This window comes from Apis mellifera, linkage group LG11 (assembly GCF_003254395.2).
Source record: "Apis mellifera strain DH4 linkage group LG11, Amel_HAv3.1, whole genome shotgun sequence".
Classification (NCBI taxonomy): Eukaryota; Metazoa; Arthropoda; class Insecta; order Hymenoptera; family Apidae; genus Apis; species Apis mellifera.
In genome coordinates, this window is record NC_037648.1 from 15305677 (window position 1) to 15321460 (window position 15784).

The window sequence follows — 15784 nt, forward strand, 5'->3', positions numbered from 1 at the left end:
AACTGGTTTGCCATGGCTTCTAGAATAGTTCTAGGATAGCCTGTTGTTGGATCGTTTCCTATAAATTTTAACATTAAAAGAAATATAACTTTCCTTCTTTGAAATTTCTCTCTTAATTGTTCCACAACAAAATGTGATGGGTAGAGGTAGGTTCTAGAAATTTTTTCAAAAACATATATTCAAATTTAAATTTTAATTTACCATCGAATCTTCGAGATAATCCAATTTTTTTTTTTTATTGTTTTGTTTCTTCCGCGTTATTCAGGTTATATGGAGAAGATCTACCAGTTTCACGTACTTGAAAAAAGAAAGAGAGAGAGAGAGAAAAGTACAGGATGAGAAGGCCGCAAGTCCGCTGTCTAGTTCCTTCACCCTTGCTTCTTAATTATTTTCGCTTCTTTTCGGCTCGAAGCGGCATAAACGAAGTAGCGCTTCAAATTAATGTTACCTGGTCTTTAAAAGAGAAAAAGAAAAAGAGGGAGCGAATGCAAGAGAAAGATAAAAGAAGAAAAAAGAAGAAAAGAGTTAAAAAAAAATCTTTTAACGATGATGATGATGATGATGATTCCGCTCGTTTCCTCGGCAAAGGGGAAACCATGTCTCTTGAACGAATGATCCCTTCATCGAATCGACGATGTTGGAAAACGTAACGCGAGCCTTTTGCTCGAACGCTATTACCTTCTGTTGGCAAACCGTTTCTCCAAAGGAGAAGCTTCGAGCGTAGCCCTTCTTTCTTTCCAGTTGTGCTTTCGTTTCAAGTAGCCAATCAAAAAAAAAAAAATTATATAAAGCAAGAGTACAAAGAGTACAATCAATTTGGAAAAAGGGGCAACGGTCGAAACGAGAATGGAAAATGAAGAAACTGCTTGTGAACACAGTTATATTATACAGTTAGCGAATAGAAAAAGCATGCGTGCTTCTCTCACGCATCTCCGAATTAATCCTTGATCCGCCTTTCATTTGTCGAATTTATATAGTATGTCTTAGAAATTGTAAACAATTTACCGTTAGCATACCAAGGTGGAGTAAAAAAACTTTGTTAAAAATTAAATTGAAAAAGTTATTCACAATTATGTTTAATATAATTCTTAGATTATATTATAGATAGAAAATATTCTTGATAATAGTATCGATAAAAAACGAAAAAGAAAAATTATAAAATCACAAATAATGTATCACAAATATCACCTTGGTAGAGGCTAAAGGTCGAATGTCACAAGGAATGTAAGAAGCGTCGTTGCGTTAAAGGTACTCGATAGGAAGGTCAGACGCCGATAACGGAGTCCAGTATTCCTGGCTGTGGAAGCTGGCGAACGTCACCCAGTCCCCGTACAGTTACCTGTGGACCAATACCAGCACCGCGCCTGAATTAGTTGCGGGACCGTCCAGGAGAACCATGTACGTCACCGCATTATACTTCACGATGACTTGCATGACTTCGGTGGGATTCGGTAACGTCGCCGCCGAAACCGACAACGAGAAGATTTTTACCATCTGCATGATGATCATTGCCGGTATGGTATTTTTTCTTTTTTTTTCTCTACTCAATATTAAAAAAAAAAAAAAAAAATGGATCCACAATAAATTTTTTCTAGTGAATTTTTCATTTTTTTCTTCTCTCCTCAATATTAAAAAAAAAAAAAAAATGAATCCGCAATAAATTTTTTCTAGTGAATTTTTCATTTTTTTTTCTCTCTTCAATATTAAAAAAAAAAAAAATGAATCCGCAATAAATTTTTTCTAGTGAATTATAACAGATTTGAACCTCTGTCCACAGCTCTGTTATACGCCACCATCTTTGGTCACGTGACTACGATAATCCAACAGATGACATCCGCCACGGCCAAATATCACGATATGTTGAACAACGTGAGGGAATTCATGAAGTTGCACGAGGTGCCGAAAGCTCTTAGCGAACGCGTGATGGATTATGTGGTGAGCACTTGGGCGATGACCAAGGGCCTAGACACTGACAAGGTACTCAACTACTGCCCTAAAGACATGAAGGCGGACATTTGCGTTCACCTGAACAGGAAGGTGTTCAACGAGCATCCTGCGTTCAGGCAAGCCTAGTTTGTTTCATTAAATTAATGAGCGTAATTAAAAGTGAAAAGTTGAATATCTTTACGTTATAAATAATCGTACGTAATTTCTTAATTATTTCTAGATTGGCCTCCGACGGTTGCCTTCGGGCCCTGGCGATGCATTTCACGATGTCCCATAGCGCACCGGGTGATCTATTGTATCATACAGGCGAGTCGATCGATTCATTGTGTTTCATCGTGACTGGAAGCCTCGAGGTAATCCAAGACGACGAAGTGGTCGCCATTCTCGGCAAGGGCGACGTGTTCGGGGACAGCTTCTGGACAAACTCGATCGTGGGACAGAGCGCTGCCAATGTTCGAGCTCTGACCTATTGCGATCTTCACACAATCAAGAGAGATCGACTGTTGGAGGTGTTGGATTTTTACCAGGCCTTCGCCAACTCGTTCGCTAGGAATCTCGTTCTCACTTACAATCTTAGTCATCGGGTAAGTACTTACTTTTTTTATTTCTCCTTTGTTTCCTACAGATTATTATCGTCAAACTTAATTAAGGAATATGGAAAGGGATTACTACGTATATCATTATTTTATTATTTTTGATCTTTCTCGAGGTAGGATTGCAGGAAATATGTTAAAAAAATTCGATAAAATATAATTGGAAAAAATATGATAGACATATAACAAAATATTAATTAATAAGATTCAAAAAATCTCAAGATTTCAATTCTTTATTGAAATTATTCTGTAATATTATACTGAACAGTGCAATGTAAATTCTTTGGTTTCTTTTTCCCGACAATAGAGTGAACAGTGACCACCATCAGTCATATATGAATAACACATATACAGTCTTATGTATATATAATAAATATGTATTGTACAAATTTCTTCTCATTGATAAACTTTCTTTAATGTATTGTAAGAGGTCCAATTAAAAATGATTGATGATTCACCAGGCACTAGATAATAGGCATTCGAAAAACAGCAACTCGATATATTTTTTTCTCTTTTTCTTTTTTTATTTTTTTTTTTTTTTTCTCTTTTTTAGGTATTATATCACTGTATCGTAGAGTCGATTAAAAATAACAATAGTACTAGAAATCAGGCCGTTACAAAGATCTAGAATTTTATTCTTCGAAAAAAATTAGTTAGCGAACAGAAAAAAAAATAAGCTTTTTTTTTATTATTACTCTGTTAAAACGTTCACGAAAGCTATGATATCTTTTTTTCTTTTTTCTATTTTATCATTGAGTTACAAATATTGTGTTACAATGATTTCCTTTTGTTTCTAAAAAGCTAATAGAAATTTAAATAGCCTGATATGCTTTTTTTTTTCTTTTTTTCATTCTGTGTGTAAAGTCTCAAATAAATCTCTGGTATCACAATTATTCTTTTTCCTCCCTTAATCCCTCGCTGTACATTTTGCGGCCAGACATTTCCAATATGACCTTCGAAGAAGAATCTTGGTCCAAAATCGATTTCGACTCGCGTCCTTCTTCTTCTATTTCCGGAATAGGACCTACGCCCCACACTTCACAATGCTTGATTTTAAAATCCTCCTTGCCACTCAATTGAATATAATTCTGAAAAGTTGTACAGGATACGCTCGATTTTCCAGTTCCGTATTCGCAATCTAACCACAAGCCTGGATAATTCAATTGGCCTCCCATAAGCAAACCATTAGGCATAGTTTGTTGATGAAGATTTAAATATTGATAATGATTATTGTAACCAGTGGAAGAAAATGTAAGTATATCTGGTTCAAGTTTAAATAGAAAGGAAGATTCGTTTCCTATAAAATTTGGCCCAGTTGTCCAACTATTCGAAGCAAAACCACCAAATACATGATCATCCATGTCTTGAAGTATTATAATGGTGGAACCTTGCATGGTTATTCTTCCGAGCATAGTAGAAAATGATTCCCCGTGTACTTGACTGGAAAATAGGAATCTCCATTCGTTGCGAAGTTCATGAGGCAAACTCAGATTCAAAAACAAAACATCACCCAATCCTAGAATACTGGGAAAGTGTGGTATATTTTCCAAACCTTTGCAACCTGGCAAAAGATTCAAATCGTTTATTTTACCACTGGTATTCTTGTCTCCTTTCTTCTGAGAAACGAGGAAAAGGCATTGAAAAACATGCGATTGAATGGTTTTGAAAGTGGCTGCTGTGGAAAACCAATTCTCCACTTGTTCGATAGATAAAGTATCTCCATATTTGACTAGATCTTCACATAAACTTCTAGATCTCATTCCTATCCTTCTAGTGTTCACTGTACACCCAATGCTACTCCATGTTAAATAGTGTGAGTTGCCAGAATTTTTTTGTAATCTCAAGTAGGAATTTATAGTAGCTTGAACATATTGAAGGAATGTAATAGTGGGTATTTCATGTTTCTGTTCCTCTTCCGAGAAACCATTAAAAATTAAGTTAGTTCTCTCTTCTGGACTTCCACGAACAGCAAATACATAGAGTCTACCAAAATTCTCTCCATTAATAGCAGAAACTCTTTTCCCTGGTTCATGACAGAGAAACTTTACTACAAATTGCAATAATGTATCATCCAAATGGGTGGACCAATGTTTAAATATATCTTCACGTTTTATGGAACCTGAACTTCTAGACATAGACTTGAAAAGATTCTCCACCAAGGTTAGTTCGTCCGCTGATAGAATATTTGCGGATGAAGCGGAACGGCTTGAACCATGACCCATCTGAAATAGATAGATCTTTATCGAATTCGTTTCATAAAATTATCACAAATCAATTATTAAAAGGCATTTTTATATAAACATATGACTAACAAATCGATCTACTTGACGATTGATTTTACAATAAACTTATATCGAATAATTTGTTAATTTGTAAGAAATAAAAAAAAAAATTATCCACCTTTCAAACGTGAGAAATATTTTCCACAGCAATCCATATACCTCTATTTTCTCAACGAAAATTTGGATTCGACACGAATCACATTGGTATAAGTACGCGATATTGCGTACTTTTTTTAGAATTCTTCATCAACCATCTGAAACGAAATATCGAAACAGAAGTAATCAAAAAATGATTCACGACTTTCAAATACGACACGATAAATAAAATATTTTGAGGTTAATCGTGAATACAAGTAACCTCCTGTTTCCTAGAGCGCCTATCGACTACTCTGGAAGCGCATGCGTACCTCATCGAACAAAAACCATCTCCCACCCTTAACCTACAACTCTGTATCCAGAAAAAAGGAAATATAGTGGAGAAGCGATGCTTTTCCGGCATCGAAAACTAAATTATCAAAAAGATTAAATTACCCGAGTTATCTACATTCTACTAAAAGAATATTAAAACATAGAGTTATGTTACACGTTGAAATTACTAATCATTTCGTTTCTTAATAGAATTAACAAATGAAGGTTTTCTTCTATTTCCGGATATTTCGTTAATGGTATTGGAAAATATATTTGAGAATTATCTTAATGGTTTTACCTATGATGTAAACGCATAAGGATGATTATTAAGTTGACGATCAATCGAATAAATCACCTCATAATAAAGGATGTAAAAAAGCTCCAACGATATTTAAATACGATTATTAATAACAAAAGAACGACTCAAAAGCACAAATAATTTTTTGTCGTTCAATCTGCGACGTGCCTTAATTATTCGAAGCGCACTATACTTCGCAACGAAATTCCATATTTGACAAATATCGAAGAAAATGCAAAAGAATGCATGAAATAATTAATATAATTAATATGTGTAAAAAGGCGTGTAAAATCGAATCGAATCGTTTTGTGCAGCTAATTTTTCGGAAAGTGGCCGATGTCCGTCGGGAAAAGGAACTTGCCGAGAGAAGAAAGAACGAGCCACAGTTGGATCAAGCTCAGGATCACCTGGTGCGAAAAATTTTTTCGAGGTAGGGACAGATTTGTTACCCGTCCAACTGGAATAAATATCTTTGAAACGTCTCTCTCAATGATTTTTTTATTCTTCCTATAAAGAAATATCGAATTTTATTACATATATATATATATATAATGAAAATATATCGTGACTTTTTTCATTGAATGAAGATACATTGAGAGAGATAAAAAATTTAGAATTAATTATAATATGGATGCGTATTCGGTTGTAAATAAATCAAAATAACTTTGATTATTATTTATATAACTTATACTGAATTTTTAAACCAAGATGAAGCGCAAATTTTAAAAACACTTATTTACGAGCGAATATGTATCCTGCAATATGATAAATAACGAATCGTATAGTCTCGATTCTTCCACTTGTGACCACGTGGAAAGCCGCGCAGAGTGGACATCTGGTCTGTATTCGCAAATTCAATAGGCGAATATATATATATATTTTTTATCACAATTTCGCTAAGAATGTCGAACGAGAGGAGTGAGAATGAGCTCGTATGAACGATCTCGAATGAGTAAAATAAATTTTGTACGTGTGCATTTTTTTTTTTCACCGACAAGAATTGAACAAAGAATAAAATAATAAATAAATAAAAATATATGAAACAAAAAGAAGGAAAAAAATAAATGAAATACATACGTACAACGATATAACAACAACAAATATTCATGCACTAATTTATAAGTTACTAAATTCACGAGTAACGTTACAAGTGTGTGAAAGTGTGCGAGAGAGAGGGGGAGAGAAAGGAAGGAGAGAAATTATTTACGACACGTAGGAAAAAAAAAAAAAAAGAAAGAAAGAAAATAAGGAAAAAAAAAAAAAAAGTAAAATTAGAAATTTTCGTATCGTATGTTCTCTGGTAAATTGTTGTTGATTGTTGATCGTTGCTTGGCTGGCCTGTTGTCCGTAAAGGTTCAAGACTGACGGGGATGCCCAGATCGTTGGCGTGAGCAGGGCCGCGAATGGCCGGTCCCAGGATTCTGACGAGGAGCTCACCGTGAACGTCCTGCCGCCCTGGCCCAGTTTTAGGCAATTTCATTTCTTACGTATTTATTTATCTTTCTTCATTCTTTTTTATTGCCATCTTTGCTACTTTCTACGCGTATACAACACTCTTATATTATTATTATTATTATTATTCATTATATTATTACTCTATATATTTATAATTAATTCGATTAATTATTCTTCTCTCATTATGATTATATTAATCCATTCGTTGATAATTATACCGTTATATACTATATTTTTTATTACTGTTTTCTCAATTGTGATTTTTTTCTCTTGGATAGGTATATAAATATATACATATATCATATTTGTATATACATTGTATATACATTTGTGTAGAAAATGTCGTTTTCATTTACGATTACTAGAATCGATATTATGGTATATTCTATACCGTGGTATAGAGAGTATGTGTATATTTACGTATATACGTATATATTTATTATATACACGGGTCGATTTTGTATACCAGGTATACCAGGCCTAAAATTGCTTATAATAACACGGACGAGTAATTGTTGAGGTAGCGTGAATATTTTTTGCCGAGAGATTTTATCGTGACTCGAGGAGAATAGTAGTTTTTTTTTAGATCGACTTCGAGACGAGTGGCTCGGAGACAACGATGGACCGTGGCTGAATTTTTATTCCACTCTCAATGTATCCGTGTCAAAAATCAAAAAGCATCTCGGATAAAATCGAATTGAACGAAAAAAATGCGACCCGCGAGTTTTTTTCTTCTTATTCTTCTACTTCTACTTCTTTTTTTTCTTCTTCCTCCTCTACTACTATTATTACTCTACTATTACTACTACTACTCTACTACTACTACTATTTCTTGTTCTTCTTCTAGTCGTGTCGTATATATCCGATCTTGCAACTCGCGCGTCTCCTCCGGGAGCAACCGTTACGCATTTCTCGAGAAAAAGATTTCGAAGGGTATTACGGATGCGCAATCGCTGTACACACGCTTGAAAGAGAAACTAATATGTATTCTCACTCAGCACGTCTACGAAATAACCTGGGTAAATCGAATTCACGCGCGAGATACACTTTTTTCCCATTTTTCTTCGATGTTTCCATTTAATCTCGATTTTCTAGAATTTTGACTGTTTGCCTTTCGGCATTTATTCTCAAATATTTTATTTTTAGTAATTAAAAAATGGAAACCGATTCGAATTTATAAATTGATTTGTTCGTTATATTTTATTTTATTTTATTCTACTTCAAATATAATACTAGTTTTTAAGATACTTTTATTAATTAATTTTTTTAATGTTAAAATAAATTTTTAAAAAAAATTGAGAAGAAGAAATCTTTAATCTTTCGATATTTTTATAATCACATTTAATCGTCCGTTAATTTTCTGTAATGAAAAATTAAAATTCAAAATCAGATTTGCCCAGGGACGTCGCATCGTTTCCAGATACGTACACATCACCCGGTGCCATTATATACAATCTTTGTCATTTTTGACGATCACTGCAGTTCTGACGAATGCTAGAGTGCTGTAAGATATACGGCTTTAGAGGGTTATGCGCATCTTTCTCCCACCATAAATATGTATATATATATATAATATATATATATACTATATACATATGTACGAATATATTCTTAGTGGAACCAAGATTTGTATAGAGCGAACTCGAGGACTCTGTATTTCTTTTGTCAATCTTTTAACCGTTCCCTTCACTCGAGAACAACAAACGTGTTGTTTTATTTTCTCTTGTATAAAATAACACGTTTCCCTAAAGCTTACAAAAATAATATAGAGAAATATTTATAAGTGAATTTATTATAATATTATATATTAATTATGTCTAAAAAAAACAAATATGATGAAAGGAATACGAAAGTCCTCAATCGTGCGTCGAGCATCTGATTCTTTTACGATTTTATGCAACGCCGAATGCATGTGACGTACACACTCTAGGATTCAAATTTCTCTTTGTCACCTATACTCTTATATGTATATATCTACATATATTTACATATATGTATATATATACGTATATACAACGATGCCAAGTAGCTGCTTGAAAAACTACCAGACTGCCAACGATTTCTAACAATTCGAATTCATTATTTTTTAATCAACCTCTTTTAGAAGCCTCGGCCGCGGCATGTTGCGTGCATGATAGACTCATAGAGTACTTTAATATAATAATGATTGATACGATTTTAGACTTACGAAGTGATTAGAACATACGAGGCGGTCCACATTGTTCCGTTTCTTTTATTTTTTCCGTTCCTTCTCTTTCGTTATCGACTCAATCGGGTCGAGTCGAGTCGAGTCGATCAGTGGATGGCATTCCCACAGTTGATCAGGCAGCTCGTTATCATTACAACTGTATCATCGAATAATTGCGTCGATGAACCACGATTGGGGCCGACCAGAATTACGCGTTATTTGATACTTATCCTTCTTGATATTCATTAATAAAGATGATTGATAATTTTGATTTAACAATTTATTATTACGATCATTCAAGAAACTGTCTAAAATTTGGGGATAACGTTACAAAAATATTTTACAATTAAAAAGACACAAATTACGTTTCACCATACATTCGCCATCTTTGATATTGTTCGGATCCGATCTTACCCGAATTTTTCCGATCGACCCGAATTCTTCCGATCTTCCGATCCGAACTTTTCCGATTCGTTCCGAAGTCTCGAATGATTCTCAACTGAGAGTGCATCGATAGAGAAAGTGTTTCAAAATTTTGATATTCAAAATTTTTTCTTATTCTAATTCGCGATTATTCCGAAACAATCTTATTTCACCAGGAACAATATATATAACAATGAAAGGGATATACGCCGGATACTGCTTACCTATTTACTTTGATTTGTTATTCTCAAGTTGTATCCCATCGGGATGCGACAGTGCATAACCGATAATTTAAACTTTGATGCTCCCAATGGACAGACAGTGTAATTATGATTCGAACAGAGTTTCTAAGTCGGCCAGTTCAACTTGAAAAGTACCGCGATAACGTGCTCTGACTTTTCATCGAAGAAACTACCCAAAAGCCTTGTACCTCGAATAAAAATGGCAGTCATATCTTACACGGTAAGAAGTCAAACTTTTGTCAACGAACACGACAAACTTTGTTCCCGTTATCATTACGAGATCACGTTTGTCTTCTGTATCTTCGTTACGATTCGCGCATATCTTTTCCTTTTTCTTTTCTGCTACTCTCTTTCTATCTTCTATCTGTTTTTCTTTCTATCTATTCTATTTTTTCTCTCTTTTCATTTTTCTTTCTTTTTTCGATATTCTTCTTTTTTCTTTTTTTTTGTAAAATTGCAGGCCACAATTGGTTCATCGACGTCGCCAGGTTTTCCTGTATGTTTTACCGGCATCTTATCACCATTAAGAATATTTTTTTTCGAATCCCGTAGGCACATCAAAGTAGGTTGCTCGTGAACACCGCTGGAGCTGTCTCCCTATTTCTGGCCTCTGTAGAACGAATTTGACTCACTGAAAACATTATGTTAAAACAAAGAAAAAAAAAAACTTAATAATTGCTTGACCCTAAAACAACAAACCATGTGTATGTCTTTGTATAAAATATATATAAATACTTGTACATATAAATTTATATATATTTTGTATACTCTTCCAAAAAAAAAAAAAAAAAGAAATGAAAATAAAAATAAATAACGATCACGTTCGCCTCATCAAATATGATTGTGGGTCACAAAAGTTTTATGGTATCCCAAACTTTAAAAAAAAAAAAAAAAAAAAAGAATATTTGTACAATATTATTATTCTCCCACCTCATATATAATTTTTGTATACACCATGTATTCTTATTATTCCTCCCTTTATTTAATTAATTGCCTAGTGAAACTGGCCTTTTAACCCCAGTAATGTAAATAGACGGAAACGTGTCATGTCGAAGGAGACTAAACACGGGCGTTCTCGCTCTCTACTTTTTTCTATTCAGGTTCCGCAGGGAGAGACACACTGCCGACGTGGAGAAGGGTGATGGAAAAGATGGAAAGGAGGGGAAAGAAGGCGAGTCCTCGCATAGCAGAAAGGTGTCCATCGCGGACGACAACACTGTGGTGAAGGGGGGGCGGGCTGGAAAGTGGGGACGACTTTTAGGTAACGAAATCAAGTTTCTTTTCTATTTTTTTATCCAACGAAAGATAAATTTATCGAATTCAACGAACAAAATGAGCCTCGACCCACCCATTTTTGCAGGAAGCTCCAGCCTGGACTCTGGAAGCGAGACGGGAACTGGCGTGGATACGTTCAAACGTTCTTTAAGCGCGAGAGACGCCCGTCCCAGCTCGAGTGCAGGTAGCAATAAAGTGTTTCCAAAGTTCGGCAAGTTGAGCGGCACCATCGAGGAAACGGGGGACGGGGAAAGCGCGGGGAAAGAGAGCCAACAGCTGCAACAACAACAGCAACAAAATGTCGCGGACTCGAAGCAGCTTCAGCTTCGTCGACTGGAAAGTTACGACGATGGATTGATCACCACCCAGCCGAGCCACGATCGCGAAATTCTAGCCGCTGTTCTCGAGGTGAAAGTGGATCTGAAGCTGGAAGTGCAACGGGTGAACCAGAGGCTGGCAAAAATCGAGGACATGCTGCAAACGTTGATGAGCAGGTTGCCCGCGGCCAGCCCACAGCAGCAAAAGAGCACGAACAATTTTTCGACGGGTGGTAACGGTGGCTCCTCGCAGAATCAGTCCGGCGGCCAGCCACAAGGTGGCTCCAGCTGTCAACAAGGCTCTCAAGCTACTCAAACGTCGGGTGGGAGTGTGATCGGGGAGCAGAAGGTATCTACGTCCACCTCGACGAGCGGAGGTGAAGTTTACAGGGAGCAGGGGACAACCACCGAAAGAATGTCGTCCAAGTCCCAGGAGCACCATCATCATCATCATCATCATCATCAATCGCAGTCGGACAGGTTGAAGGACAGTGATTACAAGACTTCCTCGAGGGAAGTGAGCAAAGAATTGTTGGAGAGACTTGCTCAGGCGACTACTTCAAGAGGGGACGACGGCACACCTCTTGGACCTTTGATATTGAGAAAACGAAGAAGCAAGTCGAGAAACAAAGGGGCCGCACCGTTGGCGCCGTTAGCCAGTCAACCGATCAGTCCGTCGGAAGCGACAGAGACGACGCAGATGCTCGAGTGCACCGACGATAGGGAACAGAGCGCCGCGACGACAGACAGAAGCGAAAGGTCCGACAGAAAAAGGCCTCCGCCCAGGCCCAGAGAGTACTTGTGAAAGTTCTTAAGGCTCCGGGCGGTGGTCGTCTCGAGACTGATCTTCTTCTAGCGAGAATCGCAGGAAGGAATTGCCGTTTTATGGAATATTTTCATTTTAAAGATTAGAATTATACGGAATTATAATAGGTGCGAATTTGACAGGGTTTTGTTACGGATCGAGATTGTCCGATTTGAGCAACGATGGAGAAATAAGTAAAGAATACGTATTTTGAAGGTTATGTATTTTGAAGGGGATAGTCGTGCGTTTATTTATGTGAAAAGAGAATGCGAGTTATCGGGAAGTAAATAAGTATCGAGGATTTGTGATTGTTCAAAAAAAATGAGAAAAGTTTAGACAAGTGATTAGACAAGGAGAATGACTATTTTAGCGAACTCTTTTTAACAAAATGAGACGAGTGTACCGGTAAAGTTATAATTTATCTGTAAAATTTCACCGTGTACATTTTAAAAACATGCTGCATTATCGCTACTCGCTTCGCGTCTGGTCTTTAACGAGCATTCGTCGGTACACGCGAAAAATGAGCCTGACTCTGAGAGAAGAAAGTGAAAGTTTAATCGAAATAGAAAAGAGAAAAAATAAGAAGAAAAAAAAAGAGAGTAAAGAAGAAGGTAATGTAGGAAAAAAAGTCGTTCGTGCCGATGAAACGGTCCCGCTAAACTATAACAGAACTTGGCATATTTTTGCATGGCCAAAAACAAGCGATTAAAAAATAAAAAAAGTATCAAAGAAAAAAGAAAAACATAAAAAAGTATATCGAACTATATACTGCTTGCGACGGCTTCTTCGAGACATCGAAACGTTATAAACGAGAGGATGAAAAACTAACATTCAAAATACTCACGTTGTAACATGTAACGTTAACACACACTGTAATCGTAGGTTTACACGCATCTTTTAGGGGATCTCAGCTAGATTCGTGATTGAACGCGATAGATTTTAAGTAACATTAACAACAACCAACAACAACAACAACAACAACAACAAAAGAAAACAAGAAATAAAATTTAAAAAAAAACAAACGAAAGGAAAAAAGTGTGTGAAGATAGATAAATAAAGGAAAAATAATTTGGAAAGGAAATAACAGGTGTCATCGTCAGAGAGGCGACGGAGAAAGTGAAAATGAGGTTAAGTAAAAACTAAAAATTAATTCTCGATCAGATTTCGATTCGTTCTATTGAAAAAAATAATTTTTTGATAAACGTTCTAATTCTCTAACGAACAACGATTTCAGCGTTTTGAATTTTTTGTCGGTTAAGCAGTAAATGTAAAAAAATTTTGAAAAATCGATCGAGGAAAGGGAATCGCAAGGCAATTATCGCGTTTTAATTTTTTAATTTTTAGATAGTCCAACACCGTGACTCGAAATGAAAATATATGTTTTATCATTGCTTCGCTACATCATGTTCTTCCTTTTTTCGTAATTTTTTTTATTTTTTTTTTTGTCTATTTCATTCGATAACTTCGCAAAAAAGGAATTGGCGAGCGCGTAAACGTTGATCGATAGTTTTTTTCAATAGTTCAGTCTTATTGTAAACTGTATGTGTGCTTGTGTGTATTTATGAACGCGTGTGTATGTATGTATGTGAGTGTGCATACGTGACCAAAATCGGTTACGAGTATGTAAATTTTTGAGAAAATTCGTTGCAGTGAACCTTGGGAGAACTTTTATTAATTATTATTAATTTTATACTGGCTGTGCTTGCTTAAGTTTAACTTGATTAAATTTTAAATTAAATTATTTTTATTTTTATACTTGACTTCATTGACTTTTTTCTTTTTTATATTATTAATATAAAATATAAATATAAATAATAAATATATAATAATAATAAAATCGATAAGAGATATAAAGATTGATTTATTTTATTTTTCTTTTTTTTTTTTTTTTTTTGAGTAGATTTATTTAAAAACTGATATTAAAAGTACTCCTATGGTCCACACTCTCACATTTTGTAAGTTTCCCGTCAGAAAGTATTCTCATTACTCTTTTGAGAAGAGTATCTCGTTTGTAAAACGATTCGTGGACCATCATCCTCTTAAACGTCTTGAAGAAAATATAAATATCGTGTTATTCAAAGATAAAGCTATGTAATGAGGAAGGATTCAAAGTATATTGAAAAAAAAAAAAAAAAAAAAAAGAGAAAAGGAAAAAGTTCTCGTAGGTGCCTAGAAGCTACCAGACAAAAAAAAAGTCATCCTTATTTTTTTAAGCCTATTGAACGTTATTGTTCCTCCTCGTTGCCTCAGCTTTATCATTCGACGCGTTAAAAAAAAAAAAAAAGGAAAAAGAAGAAATAAATAAATAATATAAAATCCAAAAGAACAAAGACGTTTCATTTGATAATGGTTCTCGAAATAATTCCGAGACGCGATGATGATATAAACAATTATAAATTGTTAAAAGTCAATTCGGCCACGCTTCGAATGGCTGCATTCTTGTGCGACAAACATACACGATAATTAAATATTAAAAGAAAAAATTCTGCTCGCATTTTGACCGAATTCGAAGTATGCAGCTTTTTGTGACGGTGAAGATGCGTCTGAAACCATTGTGAAAACTTAAAAAGATTCCGTACAATTTGTTACATTGCAGAACATGACCTAATCCCGCGTTCACATGGCATTCACGAAAGCCAAACAGCAATATTAGGTGTATATATATATATCTTGTAACTACGCGACGTGTATATATATTCGTACATACATATATATATATATATATATATATATATAAAATATATATATAGAAGCAAGGATGAGAAAACAATGACGCGTGATTCGTGTCAACGCGTTTGCAACGAGAAAAAGAGAGAAAAAAAAAATAAATAAAAATAAAAAAAATAAAAACAAAAAAAGAATTAGCATGCTATTTATGTTTCTTTTCGTGACGGTATAATTCTTTCTCGGTTTTCGGCGCAGCGTTCCACGTCGAGTAAACAAAACATTCACCTTCACGTACACGCGTACACAACAGATCGACGAACGGATCGACAAAAAACTGTTTATATCCGTGGTCATGGCAAAACCTGATACTTTTTTCACATTGAAATTGAGATATATGCTTTTTCACGTGTTATTATTTCGCAAAAATATATATGATCTCTTTATTATCTGCGGTTTAAAAAAATAGAAGGACAAAAAGGACAGATTGCATATTTTTTTTTAAACGTAAAAAAACGTTTCATAATCGTACTGCAAAATTTAAAAATATATATATATATATATATATATATATATATATATATATATATAATAGATATCAAATTTTGCAGTTTGATCACAGATATAAAATATATAAATATATATGTTATATTTCTGTCGCCTCGAGAAAGAACTACGAATAAAATACACAATTTATGAAGGACAATCAAAGATGGAAAGTACTGATCTCATGAATAGAAAAAGATCGCGATTAATCGAATAAGCCTCTGATTAAAAATATATATATATATATTTCGTTAGCTTAAGCCGACATATCTAGAACTGATGCGAGAAGAGCTTTTAATATTATTAATAATATTATTTATCCAAGCCGCGATTCCCCTCAT

The 15784-nt window shown here is 34.8% G+C and overlaps 2 protein-coding genes, 1 long non-coding RNA gene and 1 other non-coding gene across 5 annotated transcripts in view; 3 read left to right on the forward strand and 1 right to left on the reverse strand.

Moving 5' to 3' along the window:
- LOC100820634 (potassium voltage-gated channel protein eag-like) overlaps window positions 1-15043 on the forward strand; it is a 60909-nt gene extending 45866 nt beyond the window's left edge. Inside the window, 6 exon segments of the mRNA NM_001252019.1 lie at window positions 1249-1514; window positions 1778-2063; window positions 2168-2531; window positions 5843-5958; window positions 10937-11097; window positions 11197-15043. Coding sequence (NP_001238948.1) covers window positions 1249-1514; window positions 1778-2063; window positions 2168-2531; window positions 5843-5958; window positions 10937-11097; window positions 11197-12233 — 2230 coding nt within the window. The 3' untranslated portion in view covers window positions 12234-15043.
- Mir928 (microRNA 928) lies at window positions 1283-1382 on the forward strand. Its single transcript, NR_034302.1, has one exon. It is a non-coding gene; the product is annotated as a microRNA 928 (primary transcript).
- Window positions 2756-9743, reverse strand: LOC100576519 (TLD domain-containing protein 1). Of its 2 annotated transcripts, XM_003250845.4 has the most exons (3): window positions 9172-9743; window positions 4941-5076; window positions 2756-4762 (listed from the first exon to the last, which is right to left on the reverse strand). In XM_003250845.4, exon 3 carries the CDS (start codon window positions 4760-4762, stop codon window positions 3431-3433), a length of 1332 nt encoding a protein of 443 aa, XP_003250893.1. In that variant the 5' UTR covers window positions 4941-5076; window positions 9172-9743; the 3' UTR covers window positions 2756-3430. The 2 variants fall into 2 exon arrangements, with proteins under 2 accessions (XP_003250893.1, XP_016770402.1); XM_016914913.2 differs by lacking the exon at window positions 4941-5076.
- Window positions 9671-10713, forward strand: LOC102653705. Its single transcript, XR_410764.3, has 2 exons — window positions 9671-10056; window positions 10297-10713. It is a non-coding gene; the product is annotated as an uncharacterized LOC102653705 (long non-coding RNA).
- Window positions 15044-15784: the final 741 nt, after the last annotated feature.

Excerpts from the sequence above, each read along its gene's own strand:
- LOC100576519 (XM_016914913.2), bottom strand. The coding sequence starts at position 4,762 with ATGGGTCATGGTTCAAGCCGTTCCGCTTCATCCGCAAATATTCTATCA.